Raw genomic sequence first — 15,771 nt, forward strand, 5'->3', positions numbered from 1 at the left:
AGTGTCGCCATGGAACTGGTAGATTGAAATGAAATACTTTTAATTGACTACATTAAGTGGAGCACCTCACAGTTCTGCTCCTGATTAAGACCGCACCGTCTGATCAGATCTTGAATGTCTACTCTATCGTTCCAGCTCGTGCAGTGTCTAGTGTGTGGGGTGTGTGGGGTGTGTGAGGGGACGGAGAAAGCTGAACGGAATGTAACACTGTAGGCTCGACACCGCTGCGTGAGATGAGGGTCTGGTGTGAGAGCCGCGGGATCCAATTGACCTCGATGGCCTCACTTACTGATTTTCTGTGTTTTGATGGACAACAAACACCAACACGGCACACCTACCTAGCACCCATCCGACTCTCTACTCACACATACGCCTCTCGTTCTTGCCATGGCGGCAGCTAATGTTCTCTCACTGTCAAAATTCTACTCCCATAAGAGAGGTATATTCAACCCCCCCCCCCCCCCCCTCTCCTTCTTCTGTTTCTCCGCAGCACCAGATCGCCGTGCAGGAAGAGGACCATGATTGACAGCCGGGCGAGCTGAGGAGACCTGTCACTCATCCTCCTATCAGCGTGTCAGAGGGCTATCACCTTCTCGCCCCCCCCCCCCCCCCCCCCCCCCCCCCCGCCCTCTTCCTCCTCCTCCTCCTCCCTCCCTCCCTCCCTCAATCCTCCCCTCTTATCTTCTCGACGGACTGGTAACCTGGCCATCCCTCGTAGTTACACTCCACTCCAGAAAACCTAAAAGGGACAGAAATAGCACCAAATAACAACAAGACACTTCTGCACCGACTCTCACTCCACCTGAGGGGAGTTTGGCATGCCTCCTCACTCCAGTTGAGTGAGTTGGAATAAGTGGAAGTAGTAGAGGGATCCCTCGTTAGTAACCCCCCTCAGAAGGAGACACAGGCCCGAGAGAGAGAGAGAGAGAGAGAGAGAGAGAGAGAGAGAGAGAGAGGACCAGCCATGCGTTTCCATTTTGCGTTGACGCTGCAGGCGCTGTGGACCGGCATCTGCCAGGCGGCCATGCAGCACTACCCGGCAGCGTGGGGCCACTACGATGTGTGCAAGTCCCAGATTTACTCAGACGAAGGCTTAACCTGGGACTACATGGCCTGTCAGCCAGAGGCGGCCGACATGACCCAGTACCTGAAGGTTACTCTGGATCCCTCCAACATCACCTGTGGAGACCCTCCGGAGACTTACTGTGCCCTGGTGAGTACATGCAGAAAGTGAAGAAACACAATCTTTCGTTTAAAAATTCTACACACACGCAGACATAACACAGAGGCAGCTGTCTTATCTGTGCCTGCGTATCGTGCATCTTCTCGGCTTGTTCGGACCCCACAGCCGTGACAGACACTCTCAAAGCCTGTGTGACTCAGATACATCGCCGGCCCCCAAGAAATAGAGGCTCTTGCCCATTGACGTCACGTTCTGCTGTTTAGAAAGCTGCTTCTGAGAGTGCACCGCAAACACTGTCTCGTGTGCCGTTCACTTGCAGAAAACTCTGTGACTCAACCGACGAACAACATCTCACTCCACACACACATCAGAGTCACATGAAAAAATACGGTTCCCTCGTTCGTTTTGATTTCGGCTTCTCTGTTGCGACAGTCTTTTAGCAGAGTTGGATGAGTGGGTGGCCTAAAAATTCAAACTATCTCTGGGTGAAACAGTGCACAGGTGGACAAAAAATACAGCAGCATGTACAGTATGAGTATTTTAAGTTCCAGTACTTCAGGCTTTTGTTTTTCTCACATTAGCAACACTTTTGCACGCGCAGGGCTGTAAGTGTTCATTGCACAGCGGCCCAGCATTCACTAATATTGTCATTTTTCACAATTTCAATGATTATTTCGGGAATCCAGTGCCACGAAATGACTGCGTCTGATTTCCTTGCGATCAACTTCGAGATAAAGTAGCAGGAGCGACTCTTGTGCCTCTCGGGGAAGATGGTGAACGTGGCAAATGCCTGCGTGTTTGCATGCTGACATTAGCATTTAGCTCAAAGCACCGCTGTGCTTTCAGCCTCACAGAGACGTTACCACGGCCGTAGACCCGTAGTCCTGTTCCCAAAGGGGTCGTTGTGGCGCTGAACAAATCTGCTGTGATCGACTTGTTGATGAAGGGTTCCACATTGTGCACACTAGGTTAATCGGGATTACTCAGAAGTGATATTCTGTGGGACAAGAGGGATTTCATATGCAAACAGCACTATAAAAAGCAGTGATCGGCTGATTGCTTTACCCTTTGAAGTTCATGTGGCGCTGTTGATTCCGCAAATTACATCGCAATCATGGAAATCACAAATTCCTGGCGGAGCTGAAAATAAAATGAGCAAAAAGATGCATATTAGGTCAAGTATCTAATTAGCAAACCGCCCTCCTTCTTATTCCGGGTGCTTTTCACTTTGGAACTCACAGCTGGTCGCCTCAGATTAACGCTAAATGATGAATCCATTGTGGGCCGGCGCGTGTTACCAAGTCATCAAAGATTCTCTCAGAACAAATGCGCTCCTCAACAGCTTCAAGAGCCCTTTAGATAAATAGGGAGATGTTCCAGGAAAAAGTAGTATAAATAGACGGTCTCCATCAGCAGAAAGTCAGCTGAGAGGAGGCACAGAGGAGCTAGACAGGGATTAACAAAATACAGATGACAAACACAGCGAGAGAATGATCAAGCGAGAGAGAGCGACACGGAGCGAACATGGGGGAGACAGAGACCCAGAGGACTGTGTGCAAAGCATACGGTGACTGAAGTCCTAATATCTCCTGCGTGGGGCAGCATGGAGCCTCTGAAATGTGAATAATTCAGCGTGTTTTGTAGCTAATGTGTTTTATTCATAGGACACATTATTCAGCCCGACATCTCTCAGGCACTTTTGAAAAAACGCTGACTCCCATGATCGAACAAGGTTGGTCGAAGGCAAAGGAGGTTGGGTGGGATGAGGGGGGGCATATCGTCAAAACGGGGTCACCCTCAGTTCTCCCTCCAGGTGGCTCTGTGACCTCCTATTGATCCTCATTTGAACCTGAGGCGTGTCTGGTATTTGCTGTGGATGAATGCTGTATGAGCAGCGGACCATCCGTATCTGACGCTTCGATGGAGCCGTGCTATTTGAGTTCATCATTACTGTATTATTGCCAGCCTTTTAACAGTCTGATGAGCGCTTATTGAATTAGTGGGAGATTGCGCCGCGCTGTCGCCCTCGTGTCTCCGGCAGTCAATGTGATACGAGTGCTTCAATTAAACAGGCGTGGTTTTGCTCCCACATAACCATTTCCTCTCTCCGCTGTACTGTAATCACACAAACATGAAGGAAATATGACCCCTGCTGCTTGCCATAGAGCCCAATTCTCTGCAATCGGTTTCTGTTTACCTCAGGCAGTAACGTGGCTCCAAATCAACATCAGAACAATTATCATTGATATTCCAGCTACTCTGGCTGCCAATGCGCTGCTGCAGTGCCAATAGTGGTTTGTATCGTAAGTCAGATCATTGCAGATTCGGCGCAATTATCATTAGGCCGCGTTATCGGAGAATTTCATCTCTCTGGTAATTGATTCTGCGCTCGCAGAGGCGGGTATACTTTAAAGGCCTGCGACGGCTTCCTGGAGAGCTGAAGGTAACAGACACCAAAGCCTGACGAAAGGAGAGAGAGAGTGAGACAGAGAGAGATGCAGCTGGAGGGTGTGGTGCTTATATGAGCATGGTTACCTCAGGTGGCAGCCTTCATCCCCCAAACACACACACACACACACACACACACACACACACACCACTCTCCCCAGTGAAGGCTTTTTATTCTGCTTCTAGCTCGGTGACCTTTTCGATAGCAATAAGCTGGCATTCACTGAACTCTGGCACACAAATCTGCCATCATATGAGATTTCACTGTCCCCTCCAGTTTGACTCAGGCTGGCCTTTAAAAGCCTGGACAGGTCGCAGAGCCTCCACCAGTCGATGATTGACTTTGTGGCGGATTTAAGGGGGGGAAAAAAAAACTTTGACTTCATACAAAAAAAATGTGTACAGTTGCAGAAGAAGCTGATTATCGTTAAGCAACTTGTCGAAAAAGACTAATTGCCAACTCTGATTATTGCATATTCGCAAAACCTCCATAATTAAAAAGTGACAAAGTAGTAAATGCAAGTACTTGTGTTACATTTAGACAAGTCAGTGCTGGCTAGCACAGGTAGAGAACTAGCTGAGCTTTCCTCATTTGAAGCTCCTGTACCATATATATAGAAGGACTCTCATGGGAGTTATCAGTGTTTCATTTTTTTAAAACTGAACTAACATCCACTCAGTTATTCCAACACTCCAGCACACAATTCATATCAAGCAGCATAACCTTGCATGTGTTGGTTCTTTTTTTGATGCATATGGCATTAAACATAAAAGAAGAACCTTTCTAGGTGCAGCTCTATAATTCATACTAACCGTGCCCGTGTCGATGACCTTATGCATGCATGGGAGTACTGTATGTCTCTATTTGTGCCATCAATTTACAACCAGGAAACGCTGATGAATGCTGAAACCTGAGTCCCGGCAGGCCGGCGCATTTCATAACCAATCAAATCTAAATTAGGAAAGGAAGGAGATTATTAAAAAGGTGGTGCAGCGTGTGGCTTTCCTTTGTAACCCTGATGAAAGGTCATTAAATCTGTGCCGCGATAAGAGAAGGTAGCTCACAAATACTGTCTTAAGCCCTATTCGCACACGGCTAGTATTACCAGGCAACCTCCTGCGATTTAGAAAGTACCCCCCCACGTCTGTGCTTTGTATGATGATGTTTGATGTCAAGGCTCTGCATAAAATATGCCCACATTAAAACTATAGTACGATACGTTCTTTATATTTATTATTATGAATACAATTTTACTATATAGACCTATTTATATTTATATAGTACTCACAAGACCTCCTGCTGTGAATGCTAATGGTTCTCCATGCTTTGGAACTGAGATGAACCTCATGAATTTGGCTGTCAAAACTTTAATTTCCAATTGCCAACCAGCCTCCGTAATTGTTGACCAGGAAAGAGGCAGAACAAATGTGCAGAGAAAACAAAAACCCTTGCAATAGTCAGTAGATGTTGAAGAAACATTTCTACGGAGTGTTGCAATTTAACTGACGGTAAAGAGTAATAGAATAAAAGGGAGTAAAAGATTGTTGCTCACAAAGGTAAAATATGTGTCGCACGTTCACTGAGTAGACAAGCAACACTCCTGATGGTAATTAAGAGCCACAACAGGTTCAATATGTTGCTGTCTCCATGACCAGCATCATTTCCGAGAATCCATCCGAGCACAATTCAAGGGGCTTTTCTACGTGTTTGGTTAATAAATGCGAGCGAGGGTTCTGTGGGCTCCCGATAATTTTACATTGCGATAAACATATCTGACCTTTTCCAAAGCTGATCCTGATCAGAGGTTTCAGGCAAACAGCCCCGCCCCTTTGTAACACCACACTCTGCGCTGAGAAACGAGTGTGCTGTTGTCAGCAATATGCTTCATTCCATATTGTAACAGTCGGTTCAAAGGTTATTAAAGAAAGGAGAGCATGAGAGGGAAGAGACAGTGGCTTTTTCACAGGGCTACAGTGTATCCGGTCTCATAAACCTGTTTGGCTGTTGAGAAGGCGAAACTGCACAAATGTGGCTTTTCAAACCTTCTGATCGACATTAATGAAGGTCAGAGCCACAAATGTAGCAGCAAGTAACCAGCATTGACAAAGTGAATTACTCATTCAATAGAGCTGTTTAACATCAGAGCATTAAGTCAGCTTGATGCATTGTATGTGTCTTCTTTCATCTTCAGCAGAGCAAACCAAATCAAAGGTTTACTGAAACTTGTGACAGAGGCACAAGATATGAACCAAAACAAGCTAAACGGTGAGATGTGTGTAATTCACTCCATCTTGCAGCACAAGTCATTGTTCTTGTTGGATTGGAAATGGCTATCTGGAGTGCAAAGCAAGGCTGGAGTTATTATTTCTGCATAACTCACCAACAGGCAGCGTTTCGAGACTCAACTGAATTGTTCACAGATCCTAATCTGTGCTCAAGGGAATTCTGCCTCCATTTATGTGATTTAATTAGTCAAATCAACCCTCAACAAACAATTTAAATTTGAAGTCGAGGTAGCGCACACCATGTCGTATTTCATTATTGTACTTGACGGATAACACTCTCCTTAATGGGTAGAGCACCGAGCAGCCATAAAATACTCTGTAGTATTCCAACAAGAGTAAAGCTGCGGTCACATTACCGTTGATGCAACCACCATTAAAAATGTATATCGTGCTACAGAGGCTCCCAAACTAACCCAAAAATGCACTGCACTCGTGCGTAATTGTTAGACCATACCTGAATAAACATTAGCGACTGAAATCTTTGAAAAACAATCTTTATTAAAACATGATATGTTGTAACCTGTAGTAGTTAGTCCGGCTTAAACAGCAAATATAGCTAGCTGTCAAACAAATAACTACAGGACGCTAAACAAAAATATTATTAGGAAACCATCTGGAACGCTCACGCTGCTCACAATAATTAGTGTGACGAGCATTGATTAATCTACACTGGTCAGTGGATGCAGCATTCGTCTTTCTTGAATCTGCAACCATAAACAAGCTTTCATTCTGTAGCTTGATACATTCAGCTGAAACACTACCAGTACAGTGAGAACTCGGCACAGAACTGTCAGGCTGCGTCTCTCTGCCCAATGTGAGGGTTACACACACCGCGGTCACGGGAGGAACTCATCACAGTCTCTCCGACCCGTCCTGTGTCATACACTTTGTCGGGCACTGTCTGAATTTTTATCATTCATTTATTTATTCCTCCAACCGTCGCTCGTTCTTCCACGTCTTCAGGCTCTAACACAGGCTTGTCAGCCAGGCCAAGCCAAAATCAAGAGAAGTCCATTAATAAACAGGTGTCGGCAGAAAAAGCCGCACTTCCTGTATGGGCATGTTGCGGCCCAGCCTTGCACGGTCCAGTCTGAGTAAGACCCGAGTGAGAACACTAGTTTTAGATGTCGAATGCAGTCAAGGGGGGTTTTGTTTGTATCTACTTCTTCAATGGTTTACGGTAACTAAGAGGGTGATGTTTATGTACTATGCCGTTATTATCCTCATCATCGTCATTAACAGCAACATTGTCATGTTTAACACGACCACCACGTCACTGTTGTGTGACATATTATGGTTTAAGCAGGAATGGAAATGAGCGAGTGTTGTTTAAAAAGTGCAAACAGGAGGAAATGTTGACTTCCACGGAGGAAAGTTTGCAAAATAAAAGTTGGAATGCAGACAATATCAGGTGTCGCTGTGATGTTGTGTGAGTGAGCGTGTGACTCGTCTATCTGGGCTGCATCAAGGCGCTCAGTGTTGCCTCACCGTTTACGCTGCCATAACAAGATAACGGGGGGCCCTCCTTGACTCCAGCTTCCCACAGGCATTTCTGTTGACTCTTTCTTTTTTTTCTTGTCAAAGTTTGGAGCAAAACATTTCCTCGTTTGCCATAAAGTTTGGAGAGGAAAACTTGGAGATGCTGAAGAATGGAAAAGCTCAGTGTTTTTTAACCCCCGATTCTTTTGTATATGTTAGACGGTGAAAGTGGGACTTGAAGAAAATATTCTCTCACGCGTATGAGAATGACGTCAATAGGAGAAAAGGCTACCGTTTCATTTTGGGAAACGACAACATTATATCTCACTTTCCTTCAGCTTTGGTTTCCAGATACTGACATGATGAATTCCCAGAAAATTAGTATTGAATATAAGTCAAGGGAGGAATGATCTCCCATAGCTCAGATTCAGCCTCTGAATATGTTAAAGGCCCTCCCTATTGACTGCAAGTCACCCAGAAATATCACATTGTCTGATTGTTAAATGATCAGTGCGCTCACTGGGATTTGAAGACCCGTGCATAATATGAACCGGGGATATGGGCCTTCACAGTCTGAATTCTTCTTTCTCTCTCTCATGTATTTTATTTGATAAAGGCATTTTACCCCTCTTCTCTTCAATTGCTCTCTGGGCTTCAAATCCCTCTCGCGGTAATGGGGAGGCTTTTGTTGCATTTCACAGCTCATCACTCATGGAAAATTATGGTGTGGAACCCCCTCCGTCGTCCCCCTGTACTCCTTCCGCCCCCTGTGCACGAGGCTGTGAGAATAGGTGGAGAAACTGGCAGCTTGGCTGCTGGAGAGATCCGTTGACTTTTAATTGCTCTCTGAACCTCTGGGGTGGATTTCCCCTCAGAGCTCACTTGCCTAGAACACTGGTTTTCACAATACCCCGGGTAACAAATGGCACACACACACACACACACACACACACACAGGCCAAATACAGACAAGCTTACAGAGCCCAAAAGCATGACATACGGCAGCATTCATATTTAGAGGCACTCATGTTTTCATTTATTTGTGTTGGGGGGCTTTTAATGTTAATTGCAGCAGATAAGTGGGAGTGTTGTGAATGGAGCAATCCCAGTGATCCCATCTCTCATTTTAATCCATGGTGGGTGGTGGCAGACGCTCTCCCTCCACTACTCAGCATTTCAAAGCAGCAGGGCCTCCTGTCCTTTATCAGCACAATAAAACCTCTTTTTATTTTTATTTTTTTACAGTGACTGGTGTTTATGCGGCATGCGTGTGTGTGTGTGTGTGTGTGTGCCTCTGCCTGTTTCTATTTGCATCTGTATCTACAGCCACACTACGGGCTTTCATGAATTCTGAACTGCAGCTCACACCTTACTCTTTTAGATGACTGTTCACATCTATTTTAGGATGTAACCTACTGTATATGCATGTGGAAAAGAGCAAAAGGATTTTTCTGAATAACTACACAGGCTTTCAAATTCTGCCTGAATCTGTGTTTGCTTTCTTGAAACCTTCGGGTTCAGCCAGTCTGCAACGCTGCCGTTATACAAGTGTCATGATAGTTGTTTCCGGTGAGCAACATATAGGCCGCATGCCGTGGGATCGGTTTTGTATGATGCATCCATGTCATCCTTGGATGTGAACAATTACAGCTTTTTGTCAGACATTTTTTGGCAATCAAGTCTGTGTCAGAAGGAAGGGAAACATTTGCACCCTCACTGTTCTTTATAAAAGGTGGTGTTGATTCTGCAGCTAAGGCTACATCCGCACTGCAACGTTTTAGTTTTAATACAGCATTCTGAAACCAAAAAGGGTGAGCGTTTTAGCGCCGTTTAAGAAATAATCTCCACGCCTGAAAACGCATTTGACATGACCATTCATAACCATTCATCCATTCTAAAACGCAGCAGAAGTGTGGACACGAGGCGGAAAGCCAGCAAAAGATCTGGGTTTTAAAACAGAAACGTAGCAGTGTGGATGTATAGCCTCAGAGAACTACTGCTTCATGTCTTCATGTCAAAACCATGTGTGGAGGAAGAGAAAACCTGCCGAGGAAACATCAAAGGATGGACTAAAGTCAAAATGGGGAATGACCTGATGCTAAGCACTACATTTGTTGTTGTTGTTGGCCCAAAGCATTATGCGTGCCGATTTAAATAAGTAAATGGGAATAAAGTGGAAGCCCCTTTCACGGAAGTGTAATGTTTTTCTTGCCTGTTTGGTCTCTTGAGGAGCGTTCCTCTCCTCTCAGACAGCTTTTAGGCCGATTCTGTCGTCCTCCGCGTTTGAGAGAAATGTGAGGCGGTGCTCTTCACCCTGACAGGCTCTGAAGAAGACTCCTGGATTACCTTGACTGACAGCTCCCAAACCCAGGGATCTGTTGTGTCTGCCGCGCAGGGCAAACTCTGAATCAATAGCAACGCTATCAGTGATGGAAATTGAACGCTGAATCTGAACGCTGAGTACCCCCTCGTGAACGGCACAAGAGCATTTTCCCGCTGCTCGTCACAGGTATTTTTTCTCTCCCTGACAGACACGAGTAGAGCCGCAGCGAAGAGAAAGTGTAAAGTTTGTTGGGACATGCACCTTTTTTTTCTTATCTGGAGCTTCAAAAATAGAACTCGGGGAGATGAGAGGCCACAGATGGAATTGTCTTCAAAGTACAGATTCAGCAGTCTTTTAAAGTGATATTACACTCTCGTAGAACATTTCCATTCTGCCTGTGCGCTCAGCTTGATCTGACGCTGAGAAGTAATTTGACATCCGCCACCATGTATCACTGCGAATGACTACTCATTGATAGACGCAAACAGGCTGAATTACTGGCTCAAAAAGACAGACAGCAGACAACAAAACGTGTAAAATAAAGTGACATATCTACTCGAAAACTCTCCCATCAAACCCATACAGGGATAAACAGAATGTTAAGGACAATCGCTGAGATTTTAAGCCATCTGAACACTATTTTTAGCTCCTCTGTGCACTGTCCTGCACATGGCTGAGTTGCTTTTTGTAAGCTAACGTCTGCTCAGCAGAGGGAAGCAGACCGGTCAGCGCACAAGACGAAGGCCTAGAAAATGTGCTTGCTTAATTAAAGGAGGGGAAGAGGGAGTGCAGCTATTTACACCTCAGTCTGACATAAATCTGCGGTTATCGCACTGGCGAGACTGTCCTCTCCCCAATTTAGGAAGTACCCGAGAGCTTCTCCTGAATAAGCGTTCCTCCTGATTAAGCCAAGGCAGGAGTTACAGTCTCTTTCTGTGGGAGAGAAAAGGAGAGGAGAATTTAACTAGAGGGGAAGTAGTTAGCAAAGGGCCGTCATGGATATTGAGATTGTTAGCATTTTATTAACCCCAGTCAGGACAGAAGGAGCAATTGGTAAATTGGGTGTAGACTTGCAGTGTCTGCAGGACTTTGGCCTAAGGGTGCCAGGATATAGACACTTGGCATTTCAACCTCTCTCCATCTCCCCAAGCCGTCCACTCAGGCAATACCGTCTGCCTCAGTCCATTACTCCCCTAATTAGCAAGTTGTTTTATTTCCTGTGGCTGCTAAACTAGTTTCGGTCATTCCTTTTTTTTTTCTTCCTCCGCCTGGAATGAGAGGAGGTGCAGTGAAAACATCCCCCACAAGGTGCCAGGCACTTGTCAGAGGAGTATCATGTGAACAGTAATCTGTTCATTATGTTCGCGGGGACGGTGAGCGATTGAGAGGCTTGGCATGGAAATGCATTTCTACATCCCCTCTGTCTGCACATCAGAGGCTCTAAATGAAATGATTTAGTTAGAGGTGCCAGGCATTAGCTGTTACTCCGGGACGACACAATGTTGTCACGTTGAAGGCTCTCTTTCAACGGCGTTCAGCGCCGCTTCAGACTATTCCCCCCGCCGTAAACACGAGGGAGATACAGCCAAGCTGCAGACACTGTGGCAGGGAGAGTTGGCGTTTGATAGGAGTCTGCTACCCCCCCTCCTCGCCTGAATTCCCTCGGATCTCATCAAGGGGCTTTCTTCTACACGTATTATTAGCTGGCTTGCTTCCTTGCCATCACCCTTTCTGCTTTAGAGAACGTAGAGCAACACTGAGAAGCAGACAATGACACATCAGTTGTGGTGATATGAATACCTGGTTTTATATGATAACTTGATAGATTCATCTTTGATGTGCCCTTTTTTAGAAAGTGATGTGCTCATATCTCACCTATCAGAGTTTTTCCATTTTTGCTTTGCACTCTGATAGTGACTGTATGCGAACACTAACTTTATGCTGTGTGTGGTGACGTGTCTGAGTTTATCTCCATCATCATTTCATGCCACTTTAGGGGGCCGATCACACCGATCACACGTCGCAACAGGCACGGCCGCTTCAGAAAACGGGGTGCGTGCGCAACCAGGCGATCAAATGTAAATAACGGGGGGAAATGGATTCAATGGGGACATTGAGCTCTTTCTGTTGCTCTGCTGTTGGATGCAGATGAAAAATGATACACTTAATAGTAATTAAAAAAACGTTAATGTCAACCTTTCTTCTGTCCGTTCCTATCACATCTAAGGCATCAAAACAGGAAGTGAGCAGTAAAGTAGTAAAGCCCGCCTCTTGCTAGACTTGAATGGCTGCCTCGGTCAAGTGTGACACTGACGAGCGGTGCGACTCCGCACCTAGTGTCGAAAAGGTGAGAATATTTTTACTAAAACACGGCACAGGGCGCAAGAGAGGAGCGCATGCCAGGACGGAGAAAAAACTAAGTTTTTCTCTCAGCTAAAGGCTGCATACCAATTCATACCACTGATGCTGGCTGCCGCACATTTAGGTGAGCCAGTTCCAAGGCTCTGGTATTGTAAAAGCTCCTGGACTGACAAGGCATACTGGAACACTTAATGGAATGGAGTCTTTGTTAATAACCTTACTTCCACCTGTGCTTTAACAAGCCAAAAATGTGTGCTGTGAAAGGATCTGTCATTATAGACCTAAGCTGTGTTAATCGTGTACAATTATTGTATTTCCTGTTTGTGCTGCTAATGTACTTTGAATCACGTATGACATCACTGGTGTCCCTCTGAGGTCAGGCATGTATAGCAAAACTGCTTCTCACAATACATACTGGCTTTAAAAAAAGGGTAAGTGCACTTCGGCTGTCAGTAATTCTGCACTCATTTTACGCAATTTGCTTTAGTCCCAGCTGAATAAAACACGTCCTGCTAATAATCCTAATTGGCTCCACTAATGTACTCCCCCCTCCTACTTTAAATACTCCCTCTGGTGTGCAATTGAGGTTGGAACCCATTCAGCCCTGCCACTACCTCTCCCTGCTGCCTGTCTGACTGATGGCCACTATAGAGGGTGAAACGGGTGTTACTGTTGGAGGTTTTCATCCATTTTTTCCCATCTTACTAGATATTTGGTACTCATGCAGGGTTTGAAACTTGCCCATTTTAACCAGCTCTTCTACCTACCGCTGTGGCTTTTAGCCTTTCAAAAACATTTCCACTGCAGTCAAAAAACACAGAGGGAGGCATGCAGCTGTATTAACGGGGCGGTCTAGCAGCATTCCAACAGCACCATAAATTACATTTTATAACCACAATAACATAAAAATCCTATTTTTCCCATCTTTTTAGAGTGATGACATCATAAAATATGACGACAGACATTAAATTCCTCATTCAAAAACCTCAAGTGAAGCTAAAAAAGGACAAAAATGTAAGAAATTACATTCTGCATGTAGGTTAATTTAATTGACTGTAGATGGGTACTGCTGCTTCTGTAACACTTGCAGTAAACTGTGATGTTGTTCCCCATTTCTGCTTTCAGATTTTGTCTGGTCTTTATTTTCATATTTGGTATTGAGGTAATCCAAAAGCAACAGAGAGAAATCAGATTGCATTACGTTCATATTGGGATATTTGGATTAGGTTACTGATTTAAATTTTTTTGAACAGGTAATTAGTTAAAAGTTTAAAGCAACCCTCCCACCCCGTCTATGAGTTTACAAAGAGGAAGCACAGCCAGATTTAGATCAGCAAAACCAAGAGAAAACCATCACATTCCCTTCTTTTACCCTGCTATAACAGAGCAGAACCTGGCTCCAGCCCCTGAATCATTGCTACTGACTCTTTTGAACCTACGGAAGTGCTTTTGGGGAACAGATCACAGGAGCCAACGTGTGTCTATATGTGTGTTGGTGTGAGTGTGTGTGACTGTGTGACTGTGTCTCGCTGCGTATCCGGGTGCCATGTGGCACCGAGCGACTCGGCTTTGCTCTGCCAAGAGATAAGAACACAGGGTAAGCCGCTTGCTGCGCCAGCCTACTGGATTTCACCTCTGAATCGTCTTTGTTGGAAGTTGTAGGGCTGCTCTATTTCTAAAGTGACGAGTCTTGCTGAGCGCCATATTGACTTTATATGCTGTACGTGCTCAATGTGAGAACCTATTTGAAATAGATTATCAATGGCGACGCACATGAGAGGGAATAAAAAAAAGAAGTTAAATCCTGCAAGGGCTGGAAACCGAAACGCTCATTGAGGATAGTTTCACATGGTGATTAGGAATATGAGCATGTAATCGGCTGGTCTAATTGTTTCGATTATGTAAGCGCTCTAATCTTCAGCACTATATTGTCATAGCACCGCAGCGATTATGTGAAAGATGCCGTTTAATCCGCTGTGTTATTGAGGATCGGTGCACATTGAAATAAAGGCCGACTTGCTCCTGGAGTAAAGGTGTTAGACTGTGGTGCTCACTGGATGCACGTCTTGCAGAAGGTTCCTGCCAGTGAATATTGACAGCAGTCAGTAAACAGGTCTGCAACAAGAGGGCAGAGCCTGCTGGGAAGTGTAGGTGGATGCTGGCATATGGTTGATGGTGCTCACAGCCTTTTGCCTCGCCAGCGCTTACCCTTGTTAGGCTGCCTTTTTAGCTTGTTTCCCGTGTACAGAACTGAGGCAATTCAATCTCTTAGTGGTAATTCAACGTCATATATTGATAGACAAAGGGGTCAGTGACCCCACAGTGTCACGCCAGTGTGTGTGTGGCTTGGTAACTAAAGGTTGTGTGTTTGTGCTCTGGAGGAATTTGTAAGGAATACCTTACCTCTCTGGCTCTGAGCTCACCATGTCGGACCACCTAGCCATGATCAAAAGACATGGACATCCCCGTCCCAGATCCCAAACGTACGCGCAACCGTGCCACTCCATGATATCATGTCCGTCTGTCCCTCATCCCGGTCGGCTCGCCTCACTGAAAGACGATCCGCCCTCACCCCAATACAGAGATGCTCTCAACACCACACGGCCTCGTCCACTCCGGTTCCGCTAACTCTTTTAGCCTCAACACCCTTTTCCTTCGAACATCACGTCAACCACATTAAATACATATAGCGTTCTTTCATTTGATAAGAAGTCTTCCCTCTCCTTCTTAGCCTTCTTAGATTCAGCTGCCCGTCTGCTCATCCACTCCAGAGATCATGTCACCCCTCTCCTTCTAAACCTCCACTGGCTCCCCATTCAGCACACAATCTAGTAAAAAAAAAAAATAATACAAAAAAATGAAGAAGTACCTGCAGACGCTCCTCACCGAATAAAGGTGCTGTCAACTTTGCTGGTCGGTTAATTTTTTTATTTACAGTTCATATTGTCCTGAACATTACAGCTTTCAACACAGTTAAATTTGATATAAATATCTGGTTTGGTCCATAGCTGCTGTACCTGTGTTGTCTTGGTAACGTGCATATCAAGGGTGAGATGACTAATTGGCTACTCCAACGGTCTGACCTCTGTGTGTCAGTATCTGTGGTGGAAGAAGCACATTGTGAGACCACAAACAAATGGACTTCTCGCACTTTGGTTCATTAGCCGAGCTCATTATCACATTGCTTTAGCTCCCTCGCTGGTCCTGGTTAAAAAGCTTACTTAAGTCTTTAACATTTCAAATTCATTACTTCCTCTGCACAATTTACAACAAGGGATTTCAGAAGTATTCTGTTGTGTTTTTTTTTTTTTTTCAGGATGGATATTTTAGGCATCCGATCCTGTCGTACTGTAACTTTCTGTTGCGAAGAATAACGTGAATGTCGTTCTAAAAAGTCCTTCATGAAATCCATGCTACCATTGCACTTCAATGTGTTAAGCTTAAAGCATTTACTCATGGGCCCGGTTGTTCCTCTCTACCCGCCCAGGAGCAAATACGGTAGCTGTGAAACTTTGAACTTGCCCTGTACTGTACACCGAGCCAGTGTTTACCTTTGTTATATAATTGCTTGTGGCGTAGCTCCTGTTTTTCTGAGTCGTTAAGTTCTACTTTATGAATATTCAGCAGAGAAACTTTTACATAAAGGCCTGGTAGAAATAAAATGTATGTTTGAGTGACAGACACTAAACCC

The 15,771-nt window shown here is 45.0% G+C and overlaps 1 protein-coding gene across 7 annotated transcripts in view; it reads left to right on the forward strand.

Annotated features, from left to right (window-relative positions):
- Nucleotides 1-632: 632 nt before the first annotated feature.
- Nucleotides 633-15,771, forward strand: part of ntng1a (netrin g1a) — an 87,553-nt gene continuing 72,414 nt past the window's right edge. For all 7 annotated transcript variants that reach the window (XM_031876695.1, XM_031876696.1, XM_031876697.1 and 4 more), the window contains exon 1: nt 633-1,213. In XM_031876695.1, coding sequence (XP_031732555.1) covers nt 965-1,213 — 249 coding nt within the window. In that variant the 5' untranslated portion in view covers nt 633-964. The remainder of the gene's footprint in view (nt 1,214-15,771) is intronic.

Source organism: Anarrhichthys ocellatus, unplaced genomic scaffold (genome assembly GCF_004355925.1).
Source record: "Anarrhichthys ocellatus isolate YVR2014 unplaced genomic scaffold, GSC_Weel_1.0 scaffold113, whole genome shotgun sequence".
NCBI lineage: Eukaryota > Metazoa > Chordata > Actinopteri > Perciformes > Anarhichadidae > Anarrhichthys > Anarrhichthys ocellatus.